Source organism: Anser brachyrhynchus (genome assembly GCF_964034855.1).
Source record: "Anser brachyrhynchus genome assembly, chromosome: 1".
Taxonomy (NCBI): Eukaryota; Metazoa; Chordata; class Aves; order Anseriformes; family Anatidae; genus Anser; species Anser brachyrhynchus.
In genome coordinates, this window is record NC_137694.1 from 3665805 (window position 1) to 3681684 (window position 15880).

The 15880-nt window shown below is 44.4% G+C and overlaps 1 protein-coding gene across 1 annotated transcript in view; it reads right to left on the reverse strand.

Annotated features, from left to right (window-relative positions):
- MKLN1 (muskelin 1) overlaps positions 1-15880 on the reverse strand; it is a 94461-nt gene that overhangs the window by 72144 nt on the left and 6437 nt on the right. Inside the window, exons 2-3 of the mRNA XM_080577367.1 lie at positions 7706-7775; positions 377-519 (exon numbers count right to left, since the gene is read on the reverse strand). Coding sequence (XP_080433493.1) covers positions 377-519; positions 7706-7775 — 213 coding nt within the window. The remainder of the gene's footprint in view (positions 1-376; positions 520-7705; positions 7776-15880) is intronic.

Here is a 15880-nt window from a genome sequence, read left to right on the forward strand (position 1 = left end):
AGGTTCTTAACATAGGCAGGTTACTTGTGCTTTTAAAAGCTTCTTGAAGTTACCCACACCTGGGGAATCATTTCTACTGTGCCTCAGGCACAAGGAAGAAAGGAATCGCAAACACAGCAAAGTTGAACCTTGCTCTCAGCTCTTTCAGACCTCCAGGAGTTCACTCTCCACAAATCCTCTGTGGTTAGGGCAGGATAAGGAAGGCTCCCTGGAGCGAGCGTTGGGATTGTTGCTCACTGACCTGACCACAAGCACAGGGGCAGCTAATTGTAGGATCACAACAACAGCTCTGTTACACTGTCTGCTCGGGAGTGAAGGGCAAGAGCTTTTTGGTCCAGCCTTTCTGATTACCTCAGCTGACGAAATCACGTCTTACCTGGATAAGAGATCTGTCATGTTTTCCTCATTCATCCCACCAAAGACTTTAAACTTCTTTAAGTTGCAGACATGCGTTTTCTCGTACTTGCCAAACGTGATGCTCTGGACTATGGCAGGTCTTTCAAGTTTCAGAATCAAATACTGTGGAAGAGAGAACAGTGAATTTCAATATTAAAGCCGAGGCTGCATAACACACCAAGGGAGAAACAACGCAGCCTTCAAATATTCAGTTATAAAGCCAGAAAAAATGAAAATTAAGATGATTCCTTCCCCCCCCCCAATTATCATATTTTCTTCCTAGTTCTTGGAACTAACCAAAGGCTTTTTAGGAATATTAGTTTTTAAAAACCTATCCAGGAAAAAGATTGGGTTGAATTGCCTATTCCTAGCATTGCTATTCAAGGCTTACATACATTCCTTCAAGTTGGATGCAAGACTTCCTGAGATCTGGCAAATAGGATCAAGCTAAGGAGGACGATGATTCAAACGCCCACTCCAGCCTGAAAGGAAACCTAAACTGAATGCACAATTAGATAAATACAGCATGTTCCACATGCTAAGAGAACATCAAATTACTTTTCCTCTCTAGAAGAGACTATTTAACCACTGAACACAGACTAAGTTTGATTTGTGGCTAATGCAGGAGCCAACTGCTTAATAACCATCCCAAATAAAACCCAACCACTTCGCTGACAATAAAGGGCTTTACACGTATAATGATGAAAATGTTCTCGCTTTAAACATTTGCTCTCCTTTACACCTTTGCTCACCTTTACACCTTTGTCCCCCTACAGCACACAAACCAAAGTCAAGTAACTTATTTTCAGGTCCCAGCTGCCAGCTTCCCCAGCGCTGCTGGAGGAAAAGATCTATTCCACTTGAAAACCATACGCAGAGAAGCTTTCGCACTGTCCATCAGGGACCATCGAGCACCAAGTTTATTTAACCTTCCCCTACAAAGCAGGTCTTGAGGGAGTCTGGAGACATCCTGCTTTGCAGGATACACCGAAGTTCATACCTAAAAACAAGGTGGTTAATTGTCTTCCCTAATTTCTCAGAAATAAGAAGCACACAGCAGAGAAACGAGACAAAGCGCAGAATCCCAATTACTCATCGCCCTGGATTTTGTTACAAAACCTTATGATCGAGGCTACGTTCCCAGCAGACAGCTAAGGCGCTGTGGAACACCTCCCACTGCAGGCACTCCTGGTGGCCCCTGCCTCCGAAAAGGGGCGCTGCCAAAGCAGCGTGATACGGTATTTCGGGTCTTTCATCAGCATTTAGCAGTTATCTGCATGCTTCTGTAGGTCCTCAGGAGATACCAGCATCACTGCACCACTCTGCTTGTGCTGAGCAGCTCCATCGGTGGGGCAAGCATACCCTACAAGTGCATCTTTGGGGTGAGCAACAGAAGAAACTTTACCCGCTATCTACTTCTTGGTCCTTCTGCCATGGCCCTATAAAGTAAGCAATTCTGAACCCAAGGAGCAGTACTAATAACATTCGAGAGCATCAGGATAAATGTGGAACCTTGAGGACCTCAAAGAGCTTAGCTTAGGAGAAATACTCCCCCAAACACCATTTATCCCAAATAATGCAGACAAGACCGGTACCTATTTAGAATAAGGAGGAATTGCTGCCAAGGATCTTTGCAGCAATTCATTTTTTTTTTCAGATTGAAGAAAATAAGCCAGTATCAGCAGTGCGAGGATGCAACGGAATAATGTTTTGGTGCTCTTCCAGATATTTTGAGTATTTCTATGAACACTTTTTAGCACTGTGCCACCCATCCAAATGTGAGGACCCAATGTCAGTTTAACTAGCAGTTAAGCCATGCTTCCATCTCAAAGTAATTGCCAAACTTCTTAAAATATATATATATATTCTATATAGAAAACTGCTGAAATAGAGAAAAGGAAGGGATGAGCAAGAGGATAATCCTGGAAGAGGGCAACACCAGATCCATGGCACAGCCCACTGCCAAAATTCCCGTGTGGAACAGCCAGTACGCCCCGACATCTACGAACTCCTCCTCCACCACCGCACCCTCCCTGCACCTTTCTCCCAGCGATGAAGAAGTGACGCCAGCACTACCAACAGCAGCGACTGCAGTGCTTTAATCTCCTTGGAGTCGCAGCCCTCACGCCTGGGTCGCGGAGACAGACTTTCTCAGCCACCCTGCAGAAGCCTGGCACGCTCTTCATCCTGCGTTATTCGATTCTTACCCTACATTAAGGGAGAGAACTCCAGGGCTGCAGTTAAATCCTCTACCTTGGCATGCACGTCTGAAACGGAGCAGGGCACGGCAATTACTCCCCGCGGCCAGCAATTAGTTCTCGAGCCTACGGACAGAGGGGGGGAAACTCTGCAGCCGTCCCTGGGCTCCCACGCACCGCAGCGCTGCTGAGTCACGCGGGCATTAGGAACAGGCACAGAGGCTCAAGACAAGCTCTTTGTGAATTTATCTCACTGACAGGGAACCAAAAAGCAGGTTTGCTTCAAAGCCTGTGGCCTGATACCTGAACCTATCTATGCTTTTTGTAGTTTAATAGATATGGGGGTGTATACACCTGTATGCTTATACAACATACATAAAAATACATCAACACGTGCACGGTTTAATGTATGTATATATACACACACGCCACTATGGTTACAGGCTGCACATCTCACAGATGTCCAAAAATGATAAGCATTGCCTCGAGTGCTGCAAACAGCTGGCTGCAGGGATGCTTTGGACTGTTACCAGGATTTCAGACGCGACAGACTATCCTCTCTAGCTTTGAGAGATGCGACAGAAGAGCACGTAAGTTCAAATTATTTATTAAGCCTGGGGAGAACAAGTTATATATATTTGTCTGAAACCTCACAGACTTAACCTCGTAACCTCCGAGTTATATAACACTTTCCAGTCCTGCTGCTCTAAGCAACGTCAGTGCATTTAACACCCGAGTATTCAGGAAGTATTCCAGAAATCCAAATTGGAAGCTCAAGTGTTTGTTCATTAGAGGCACGGCGCACTGACATTAATTGGAGCAACTGCACAAAAACCTCAGCCTAATTGTCGAGCCTCAAATTACCGCCCTTGCAAACAAGATGCTACAAAGCATGAGAAGAGCAAGACTTCTGCTCGGTGATTAAAAAACATTTGCAAGCAGAGATGCACAAAGAGCAGAGCACGGCGAGTCACGTACGGCGCTTCAGCACCTCGGCAGCCGCTTACAGGCACCCAGAAAAGCGAATCCAGCCCCGTGGCACCGGGAGCCGCAACGAATTCCAAGCTTTCCCGAAGCTCTGGTCTGCGCTACCATTTGATGACAACCATATGCACGCTTCTGCATCACACAACCGAGTGTAAATTTTATTAATGGATTTTAAATTAGTTCCTGATATGATCTGCACAGCAGGATGGGAATCGAGAGGGGAAAATTGTTCTTCTCAGATACAAATTCTGCGCTGTTACAGCATGTGTACGATGTTAGCGGCTCTCCCCGAACAATTGGTTTCAGTTTTCCATCTCCGAATCAAATAAGCTCGACCGGATTCCAAACCGTACTGTGCAAGCTGCCTGGGCAATTAGACACGCATCACATTATATTAACTTATTTCTCTTTAACGTTTTCTGCTCATCAACCTTTGCAATGCAGCGCTGCAAACTTGTTTTGTGTTTGTTCTTTGTTTTTTGTTTTTTTTTTTTAAATTAGGGAGCAATGACATTTATTTTGCGTGTGAAAATAAAAGCAGAAAATAACCCAGATCCTCGGCAGGGGCTGTCAGCAGCCACTAGGCAAACCTACCCAATGTTTTTGCAATTAAGCTTCTGTCTTTTAAAACACAAAGTCTACCCTTTTGTTCTGCACGTTATTAATCAAGCCACTATGGGTAATTAGAGGTTCTCCTGCACGCAGCCTCCCAGTTAGACCACGGCTGCAGCCATCGGGACGCACACGGATGGCAGGGCCGTGCTCTTCAGCATTACCAGCCTTGCTGCTTCACACTTCCCATGTAAGAACTCCTTCAAAAATAGAACTACCAGCCCTCTTCTGCCCGAATAGGTTACTACATAACAGGTTTGTTATTGAATATGTAATTTCTGGGTCATTCTATTTCAAGGCTGAAGACAGATATCTAGTTTAATAAACAGAAAAACAGCTGTCATGCTTCCTTCCACTGGCACTCATTCATAACTCGTGGCTTTCATGGCCTCAGGAATGATTTAACTCTACCATACCCACAAGCTAGGCAGACGTTTTACTAAATATAGCCACAGGGCAGTACTTCAAATATCCAGACTTCCACTTTCATTTTCTTTTCCCTTTTCAGGAAGTTTTAGTATGGGCTTTACCACGCTTGCTGCAAAGCGCAGATCTTTCCCTGAGCCACTGGACAAACTCGGAGCTTTACAAACTCGTGCTTACCTTAGAAAGGGGAATGCTCCCAAAGCAAGGTGCCTAGAGGTGTTATTGCTTCAGTCAACAAAGAAAGGGGACCACTTAATACTAGGGAGTGATTTTTACCTCTCAGGCAGCACAGAACGTCACTTGGGCAGTGAGTTAGTAAACCCTCACATTAAGGTGAGGCACACGGACGAGACAGACGCCAGCGATTGGGGCTGCCGCGTTATTAAAATATCTCACAGCATGTGCCAGCGAGCTTGAATGGCATTAGCCCTCACGCCGAGTCCTAGCCTTAGCTTCAGCTAATAAAGTTTGAGACAAGGCAAGCTTTATGGCACTGAGTTTTTGTGCACTTCCTGTCCCAGACTATTACGGCCGCCCACGCGCTGTAACAAGTGCGTCACTGTAAAAGCGACCAATTTTGAAACGAAGCGGTGCCAACACAAAAGCCATAAAACGCTTCGCACCTTCACTTTCCATAGGATGCTCCATGTTTATCTTGGGGATTAAAAATAATGTGCGTGTGTGCATATTATTGCTGGAATCTGAAATACCCATTTGCTAACGTAAAGCGATTAATCTCACCCCAGCCTCTCTCTCCACCACGACTATAATTCAGTCAATTATTACTTCAGCTGAAGTTTTCCCAAGCTGAGATTCTGCCTTTAGAGCTTTTGTGAAAACGGGGAAGCAGAAAGCTTGCATAAAAGTTTTACCTGCATTAAAGTGTGGCAATCACCATGGTTCAGAGGTGAAAAACTTAAGATTTCACTGTTCAGAGGTGCAAAATCTTACCAAATGTGAAGTTCTTTGGTCACATATGAGACAACATAACTTGGAACAGTTTCTCCGCGCGCACAGGAACAGCAGAAACTGCATTCTTTGCACGAAGGCTTCTGCGAATTTCAATTCCCTGTTCCCTCTTCCCAGCTGTTTTTACAACAGGTATGTTACACTGGCAAATTTGCTTTAAGCGAGTAATTAAACACTCAGGTGAGAGGCATGAGAATACACTAAAATACATATTAGGAGACACTGCAAATAAATAAATGGACGACTAAGCAGCTTTTTATATTCTCGCTGCTGGATACAGAGATTCAACTAAGAGGAAACCAGCAGGACCATCTTTTCCTCTTAGGCAGCCGGGTTTTTTGTTGTTTTTGTCTTTAAAGAACACAGAACACAACTTGGACACTGTCTTATCTCGACTGCCACTATCTGGATACCCTCTATACACACATTTAATTTTTAACTCTTCAATCAAAAGCTTGGTTTGCATTACTTGCTTAGCGTGCAGGGCAGCGCCCAGCTCTGCAGGGCTGGATTCAGTAGATCTGCAACAGCATCTTCATTCACGCCATATTCAATGAACAAACTTGCCGAAGATCTCTCTTGAACAAGTTTATGTAGTTTGTATTTAAGTGATTCTGATTACTCCTCGCTTAATCTACTTGCTTGATACAACCTGGATCACTGCTTGGCAGCTTTAAGCATAGGATGGGAATATGTTAAAGCATCCAGCCACAAGAGATGAATTTCTGGTCCAGAATCAGTTTAAGAACAGAACAAAACATTTAGGATCCCTCAAGAAAACAAAAGGCAGACCTATGAGCACCTTGGGTCAGTCTAAAGCTACACCACAGCCAACCTCGCCTTGTGAACTGACGGAAGAACCCTAAGAAACTACACGTTTTCTGCACAACAACAAAAAGGATGGCACACTGAGATGCAACACATGCTCAAAACCCATTACCCTGCAATCAATAGTTCCTAGACAGATTAATCCATAGCTTGAAGCAGTTTTAAACTCCCTTGCTGTTTAACAAAATATTTACATTTAAAAAAATCAAATTAAAAGAGCAGTAGACGCACACAGGCATCAAGGGGATCAAAGCATGTGAAAAATTATCAGCCTTGACAAGCGGGTTTATGAAACATGCCAACAGTATAGACAAGATAGTTCTCTTCCCATATTAAAAAACCCTCACTTTCACAGACAGCAGTATAGAAAACTATCACGAAAACTAGGATGAAAGCCTTTCAACTGGATGGGATGACCCCGCTGTGATCTGCAGCTGCCAGTGAAGAGTACAGATTTTTAACACACCTTCACAGCAAACCAAGATTTACCTAGAGGAAAATTCCCAAGGCTAAACTCATGAAGAATACTTGAACTAAACATGCTTATTTTCTATGCACAGGAACTCTGTGTGAGAGATACCCCCAACACATTCTGCTGCGCATCAGTACTTCAACAAAAGAACTCAAAACACCCAGCATAACACAGGAAAAGTTAAGCAAACAGGACCAGAGCGATAAGGAGTAGATCTGGCATAACGAGAAGGGTAACACACTTATTGGGGGGGGGGGAAATTAAGTGAAAGGGTAAGTATATTGTTCCGGATAATCTAACAATGTAATTATAATGAGAAGGCAAATTAGAAGCTAAAAATCAATACAGATTCTATTTTAATAATCACCGATTAACCATCAGCAGAGGTGACATTCATGGCTCTTTTTAACAGAGGCTACATTCCTAAGTGTGCTATTATGGGAAACAAATACAAGCTCCTTAGATCTAGGATTCAAGGCCAGCAGCCTACAGCAGTCTCCAATAGCACGAACAAAGGGGGACCTGCACACCTCATTAGCAGCTTAATCTAACCGTAAGGTTAGATTATTTCCAGCGTGACTGTGATTTTCAAGGATGAAACGTGAAACTCTTCCCCTGCAAAAATCTTTCCTTGAAAGATCGTGAAGAGATTGCTGGAAATGTAAATACCTAACGTACCAACATGTACTGAAGTGAGAGGAGGTAACTTACAAATGCATCCAGTATAAGTAGTAGCAGACTGTATTTAAAATAAAAAATCCATTGTACCTGAAGTTGCACAAGACTGCCGTACAGGAGCAGAGATTCGGGTGCTTACCTGGGGAGGATAATTGCTTTCAGAAGACCATCTCGAGGACTGATCATTAGGCTTGTCCACCAAAATATTCCTAAAAAGGAGAAGCCAGAAGTAATTTAAGTAACTGCCACACTGTATTTACATCGCCAGTAAGAGCTGTCAAACACGGAGATCAATAACACTCCCATGCAACTCCCCAAAATGCTGGGCAGAGACTACGCTTCTCCCAGACCCATTAAAACAAGTCTCCAAGCCATGTGGTTGGGAAATGGAATTTCACGTTGCGAAACAAAAATCCAAATTGTGAAATAAATGTAAAACAGATGAATTTACGTAGGCCCAAGTCTGCAGTGAAGTGGAAAAAACGGTCTCATTCACCTCGACGGGGTAGGAACTTTTCAATGAGGTTAAAACCGATGAGCAGCAAGGCAGATAGCGAGCCAAAAGCTGTCCCTTACTAGACAGGCGATACTGGAACAGGGAGAGTGAGCTGCTAACCTACTTAAGTTTTGCTGGAGTGTGGAAGATGACCGTCTAACTCACGCCAAATTCGAACACGTATTTTTCATGAGCTACAAAGCCTAGAACAACGCACAGGAAAGCAGAAGTTTAACTCTTCACCCAGCAAAGTAAATCTCTTAATTGCCTGCGTACAGCTTGAAATAGCACAGCCTTGGGGTAATTAACAAATTCCAAACAGTGTTTGGGCCAAAACAAAACACATTCATCAGGATAATCCTTATGAAGGACCTCCCTTCCTCTTTCCTGTAACAGTACAGTAAGGCTCTTCCCAGTTCACCTCCCAGATGAAATTAAAAACTGAAAACTAAAAATAAAAAAAATTAAAAATATATAGTTACTCCTTCCCCTGCTGGCAAGGTAACAACGCACCACCTGCTGGACAGGGCTTACAAAGCTCTACCAAGTCCAACTCACAAACTTGCCAGCTCGTAAAACTTATGTAAAAAGAAGGACGCAGTCATCAAAAGGCTTATGCCATCTCCATCTGCTGTGTAGGAGGAAAAGAACACGAGCATCTGGATTACTACAAAGGACCGGAGGAAAAAAACGCTCGTATGAAAGCCAGGAAGGGAAAGAGGTTAAATCAGAGGTTGAGCATTACCAGGCAGAAATTAGCTCGCTCTTTCCACATCGGGCAGCCCAAAATCACCACACCAGCAACGGGATCCAGGCAGTCCCGCACCGCGGGGGCACCTCCGAGCGCCGACCCAGCGGCTGCCTTTCCAGGACACGTGCCACGACTTCTTTTTTACAGCACAGGAAGAAAAAACTCAACCTCCCTTCTGCTTTAGCTAGCTGCCATCACAGCAGGGCACTTACTAACAGCAGTGCCAGCTGATTTAGTCGTGTATGCACAGAGCATGTGTGGGAGCAGCGCACGGCCACGCGCTGCCCTCTTGCTCAAACCCCATCAGAACAGGAAAGGTCAGGCCGTTACACTTCCAGCTGGGAACATCCTGTTTGTGGCACCAAGAGGCTCAAGTCCTAAAGAAAACATAGCTCCCGCCTGTCTTAATTCCAGCAGGGACAAATTCTCCCAGGAGGGGAGAAGTTGGAAGCTGCTAAGACACGCAGATTTCGAACAGAAGTTGCCAGCCGCAGTGCTAAGTCACCACCAGAAACCAAAAAGCACTTGGAAGAAGAATCAAACCGCAGCCATGCCATGCCATAGGCAAGGTGAAATGATACTTTGAAATGTTTTAATGCATTATAATAGCTAGAGAGAGAGAAAAGGCTGTATTTGAAGGAGATGTGACTCTTAATGGACATGAAGGCAAACAAAAATGTAACGCTGTCCGGCTTTCTCCTCTTTGAAACTTCAGCTCAGCACGCAAATAACAATTCACCCTACAGAACGTGTTTTATTTATGATATTACATTTGTTTAAATATCACGGGATAGGCCCTTCATACACTGAGCAACATTTGCAGGAGCTGGCACCGTCACGCGGTCAGATAACGCCCTGCTGGAAAAGAGGCATTTTCTAACTGGGCCAGAGCCCAAAGATCGTATTTTTAGAAGCGGATTTGTTTGCTTCTCCAGGTCAAAGATCAGTTTGCCACAACCAACGAGGAGCTCATTCAGGACAACCAGACAAGATAAAAAATCCTTCTGCAGAGAGAGAAGAGGACCGCGTAGCTCTCGTAAAATTAAAGTTAAAAGGAAATTTAAATCAGAAAAGCCAGCAGCATCGAGAAAGTTATAAATATGTTTAAAAATACATGGGTTGTTAGTTTATTAGGATTAAACAAATGTCGAAGACAGAATTTGCTATGTACAAAGTTAATCCACCATCGTGGTTCGGGAAAATTTATGGGCTCGAATACTTGGAGGAGTTCAGGCATTCCTGAGACAGCGAGAAACAAACGTCTCCTAGTGACAGACGCCTCTCGCCACGTAAAGCCTTTACTCCGGACACTGCAGAAATCCTACACGGCACCTAGAGGCAGGCTTCCCAGATGTGACATCTCAATTAAAACTTCTGAGAAACTTCAGAGGTGCAAACTCCACCAACTCGATGACCGTCCACGCAATTTTCACGAGACGTTAAAGAAAGGTATTTGTAAGCCCTTGAGCTACTCCACGTACTGATACCGTTGTGCCGGCTTTCTCCGTGGAAAAAAGGGAATTCATTAAACGTGGTTTGAGATAATTCATAATCAGAAGCTGTAGATACAAGAGCTAGTCTAGCATAAATCTACAACGCTGCCAAGAGGGACTAGTCCACCCACTCGTGCTTGATCCTCCCCCTCCCTCCACCAGCAGCCGTAATAAAAAAAGACTAGCAGAAATAACTTCTTCAGTCGCATGAGTTCTCCAATTCTGCTTACCGTTAGTGCCAGCATAAAAGGGGCGAAAAAAAAAAGAGGATAGGATCTACTGGCATAAATTCCCAATGCCACTCTCCCATAGTGGAGTAAGTACAGGAGAAACTGGCTGGCCCAGCACGCCAACAACTCCGTGGTTACTCCTACCCCACACCAAAAGCTAAGCAGAGGGAGCTTCTTTAATTGCACACCACCAGCAAGAACATGTGCGGAGGCATTAGGGCGTGCCTTAAATCCCTAAGCCAGCTTCCTTCGAGGCTATTCGCGTCTCAGGTTTTATTGCAAGCGCTCCCATCATCGAGAAGAGAAGAGGATGGTTGTGACCACGCTGAAACGCTCCTGGCAGAACCGACGGGACGTTTCTTTTTATTACCCGTGCACACACTGCTCTCACAGCTGCTGGAAGTAGATAAATTCTCCGTTTCCCAACCCAGAGCCCATCCTACGCGCTGCACCAACCGCGGGCCGATCTCCGCCGGGATTACAGCGACGTCCCCGCACTTGGCACTTCCAGAGGAGCTCGCTGTGCAAAGCTCTGTGGTTTCAGATGTGACAATCACAAGGGGTGAGCTCGCCTTTGCTTTTGAGGAAGCGGGGGTAAAAAGGGAGGTAACTTTGCAAAATGTACAGCAAATTAGGTTTTAGGCTGATATAATTTGCACCTAGCCTAAATATTTTCATGAAGCTTCTATTAAGAAAGCCGACGACTTTAGAAACAAGTCCTTGAGAGTAAGCAACTCCAAAACACTAGCTTTGCTTGGCACAGCCAGAGAGCAGCTGTGCAGAAAAGGGCACACACATCCCAAAGAGGATGTGGAAGTCGGACATAGCTCTGCTGGAAAACCACGAGGTACCACACCGGTACGTGGCAAAAAGGGGTGGGAGTGCTGAGCAAGGAGCAGCTGACTGAAAACCGACAAAGCACTTTTGTCAGGGTTGTCTGTGTCTTTTTTATGTTATTTTTTCCTAGAACCATCCCAAGACAGAGTAGCAAGAGTACAGCAACTGGGAACGAGGACTAAAATTTCTACACAGTCCATTTCAGGGAGGACTAAGATGCACGAGGCCAACCACATGGAACATGGGCGACCTCCAGCCCCGCCAGTACAAAGCAGCAACGGAGATGCTCTTGCCCAGCCTAGACACTAGAACAGTCTTTAACCAAGGGGAAGAACCCCCCCCTCCCCCCCACATACACAAAAACCACCACCAAAAACCCTAAACCTTATTCTTCCATAGGGCTGGAAACAACTAGAGAAATTTTTCTCCCTACAACTCACTGCAGCTCCCACAAACTTTTAATTAACACTGATTTCAAACTGCCCGGCCGCAATGTTTAAAGAGCAACATGCACCTACAAGCTCCCCCCTAAAGCATTTCAAACAGCTTTCTAGATTTCATTGCAAAGTTTCTCTCCTTTCTGTTGTGAAAGTTCCCTGCCTCAAATGGCAGAAGGGCATGAGGACATGGAAACTTCTGCGCTGGAACACAGTAAACCACGCACAATTGCTAGGCAGTACACAGATACAGTGAAGAAACGTTATTTTTTGTTTGAGGCTTGGTTTAAATAGTTAACAGAGGATTTCTTAGCCCCAATATGAAGAACTAAGGCAGGACCTCTTGCTTAGTAAGTTCAAGGAAGCTTGAGGCAATAGTGTACGTAAGCACGCACCCTGAAATACTACGTCGTCACGAGGTTTGCCAACTTAACGCTCAAATTTATTTCCATCTTCTCAGCAGCTCTTTCACAAACACATGCAATTTATTACAAATGCACTTCTGTCAAAAGAAAAATAGCTAAGCAAGTACAGCATATAAAAACTAATTTAATTTAACAACCACCTTACAGAAACACACTCATCAGATCACAACTGGCTGTGCTGGACAGCCAAACAGGCACCACTGCGCTCTGGTCTGATAGAGGGTCATGAAAATCAGTTTCTCAATTATATCTTTCAAGGATCAGTTGGTTTTTGTTTTTGTTTGTTTGTTTTTTAAACTTAGCTGCCTTTCATCGTTGCCACCCAAAGACAGGCAAAAGCCCATGGTAGAAACAAACCTCTCCTCAAGTGCAAAATGATGTGGGCACAGAAACCTCCGGCGCTCCTCCTCACCCTGCATCCCGTCGTGCCTTCGTCCTGCTGCGATGGTTCTTCCTCCGGGCACGCCGGGAGCTGAGTATTTCAACAACTGTATTGGCACAGCGAGTGCCCCCGTAATTAATTTCTGTTCCAGTCGTGCTCAAGAACCCTAAAGCACAGCCTTAACTTCTGGCTGCAGCAAGGCACTGAGCAACCCAACTCCTGAGCAGCGAGAGGCCCCGGCTCCAGGCTGGGAATATCAGAATGCCTTTTCCTTCCTCAGCGACTCTGTGATGAACTGCTGATTTCATAATCATTTTATTTGCAGCTGACCAGCCAGTGAATTGATGTTTTTGCACACAAGACTACCTGGAACCATTCCTTCTCATACTCGAGCGATTGTTTCTACACATCTAAGACTCAAGGACATTTGAAATCCGGCTTCCTAAGTGATCTACAAACAAAAGCATCACAGCGTGCAGGCAACTTAAGTAACGTTCCTGGAGGTTTCCAGAACAGAAATAAATCCCAGGCCTGATAAGATGACTAAGAATAGCACAAACTCTACCCTTCAATATTCAGCAAAGATGAGGAGATTACGCTCTGCAGCTCATTGGATCTGTAGTCGATAGAGGTAACACTGCAGTAAAAATTTCCAGAGTCTGGGACATCAACAGCCGCTGCCACTTTGTAATAAAGTTCAGTTTTAATTTAAAAAAAACTCGCACCTTGCTGAGAAAATGCAGTTTAGCTGGTATTTGAACACGGAGATTTCTACTGATGGCACTGAACAGAGAAGTCCCTGAACTTGCACTTTCCAAATCTTGCTGAAACACTGGTAGTGGAGCCCACTAACACTACCCAAGGAGGCTGGAGGAGAGCCGTGTCTGGCACATGTCTGGGTGAATCCCCTGTGCTGTCCCTGTGCTGTACTCTGAAGCATCACAGCCTTGTTGGAGTGGTTTTGCTTAAACTAATGCACGGATGGAAAAATCTGACCAAGGCCAAGAAGCAGGCTTAGGTCTCCCATGATTTCACAGCACTGCAACCATGTTTTTACGTGCCAATTTGCATTTTCACCCAAAGGAGGAATCCACAGAAACCAGACTGACTGCATGTAAAGATATGAAGTCGCGATAGAAGCCATAAACACTTCTTTAATACTCCTCAGCACTGTAACTTCACACTCAGTAAAATGTTCACCCAAAACACTGATGCCTGTAAAAGAATTTAAAGAAGACTACGTTCAACAGAACAGATTGAAGCCCCTCATGTCCAAACTGAGGTCAACCACAGAACTTTTTTCTAACTCGTACAAAAAATTCCTCCTGGTTCCAGGCAGAAACGCCTCCACTGGGTTAGCTTCCCTTTCAAAACTGAGGTTATCTCACAAACAACACAACTCTACTCAGGGAATTCAGAAAACAAAATACAGACCCAGGAAATTAACAAACCATCAGAGTGATCTCAAGAACTGGTTAGTCGGGGAGCCATGCTACAAGTCAGAACCGTTTGCCTGTGGTGCTGCATTATGGAATAATTCCTTATTTTGGAGCACGATACATGAATTCACGCTCCAGCACACGACAGCTCCCAAAGCCGCCTTCCTTTCACGTTCAGCAGTTTCCAAATCCTGTACCAGAAGGCAGGTTTTTTTAGAAGACAAACCGAAAGTCAGCAGTAGCAACTCCACCATGAGAGAGGAGGGTGGGAACTCGTTCAGCAATTCCTTACTCATGGGTCACATTTACCTAATCCAGCTTTTTTTCCTTCCACCTCAGGCTGCCTCCCAGGGCTTTACAGGAACACCAAACCCAGGCTAGGGAGGAAGATCATTTCACAGAGCACACCCAAACCCAAAATGACCGACACAGTTTTTACCCCCCCCACCCCCAGTTTCACGCCATTTTCCTGGCACCGCAGAAGGCAGCAGCAGCGCAGCGAGCCTTCTCAACCCACCTGGCACCTGGCACGCGGGCTCCTGTCCTCAACTCACATACATAGTTGTGTTCCTCGACTTAAATCGATCCAGGAAATAATTTCTCCAAGATTATGCACGCTGAGTGTCAAGTAATAGCTAAAACAGCAACTAAGTAAGGTGACAAACCACTCAACATCTTCACTGCTCCTTCCTTTTCCTCCCAGAAGCTGTATTATTGAATTCAGACCAAGCTACACTTAAAATCCACTGCTCCTACAAAACTCTACGGGCTGTAGTCAAAATATACACATATACATTTATCATTAGAGGTTTATATTAACATGCAATTAAAATAAATCAAGCACTGGCTTGCTTTGGAAGCTGACAAAATTTGACCTCCAGCTAAGTACCGAATACACCACTTAGCCTCAACAGAAAAATCTTGATCACATCATAAAAATCAATCGTGGTGATAAAGTTAACAGCGCATTTCAACAGCGATTTGCTAAAAAGATGAATGTGCAGAACAAGAAGCTATATTCTTTGCCATAAAAAAAGAATCAGACTGTACATGCTGTCTCAGCAATAACAACAGTCACCGCGAGGAAAACGCGCTCTGCTCCAACTAGTTTTACTCTTTAAGCAAGTAATTAGTAATCACAATCTAGCCAGCTTTCATTAAGCTTGAAGGATATAAACCATACACAGAACGAATGATCCATAATCCGGCGACGTTAACACCTTCTATGAAAATCTCACAATCTTAATGTTCCCCAAAAATGCCAGGGTTGGACGTTTGAGATTCCGCCAGCTTCGTCACGCCGTGGGACCCCAGCAATTAGCAATTTACCTTCATCCTTCTGCCAGCAAATAAAACTGCCCAACCTCCTAAATAATGGCTGCATTTTAACAAAAATTTCTTCACCTACCACAGCATTTGTGCCTTCACCTGGGAAGAAACTTCCATGAAGAGCTATCAGGCTCCTGACGCCAATGTAAGGCATGAACTTAATAATTTTGTGCTCATTTTCACTTTCACCCTTTTGATCTTTTTCTTCCTCATCACTTCACGTTTTCACCGAGTTGTCAGACAGAAAATCACCCAGTACTTGTGTACTCAACCTGGAGGCAACTATTTCCTGCAGAAATATTTTGCAGTACTCTATTTCAGCTTATAGAGAAGAATTCTAGGCTATAGACGTGATGCAAGCAAGGAGGAAAATGTCTGTTAGGAAAAGAAAATTTGTAGAAACATCCAAAAAAAGCCGCACAAGTGAAAAAACTTTTCAAATGGATGCTGAAGAGAAGCAGATCTGGGAATGTTTCTATACACGGGGCTCGCTGG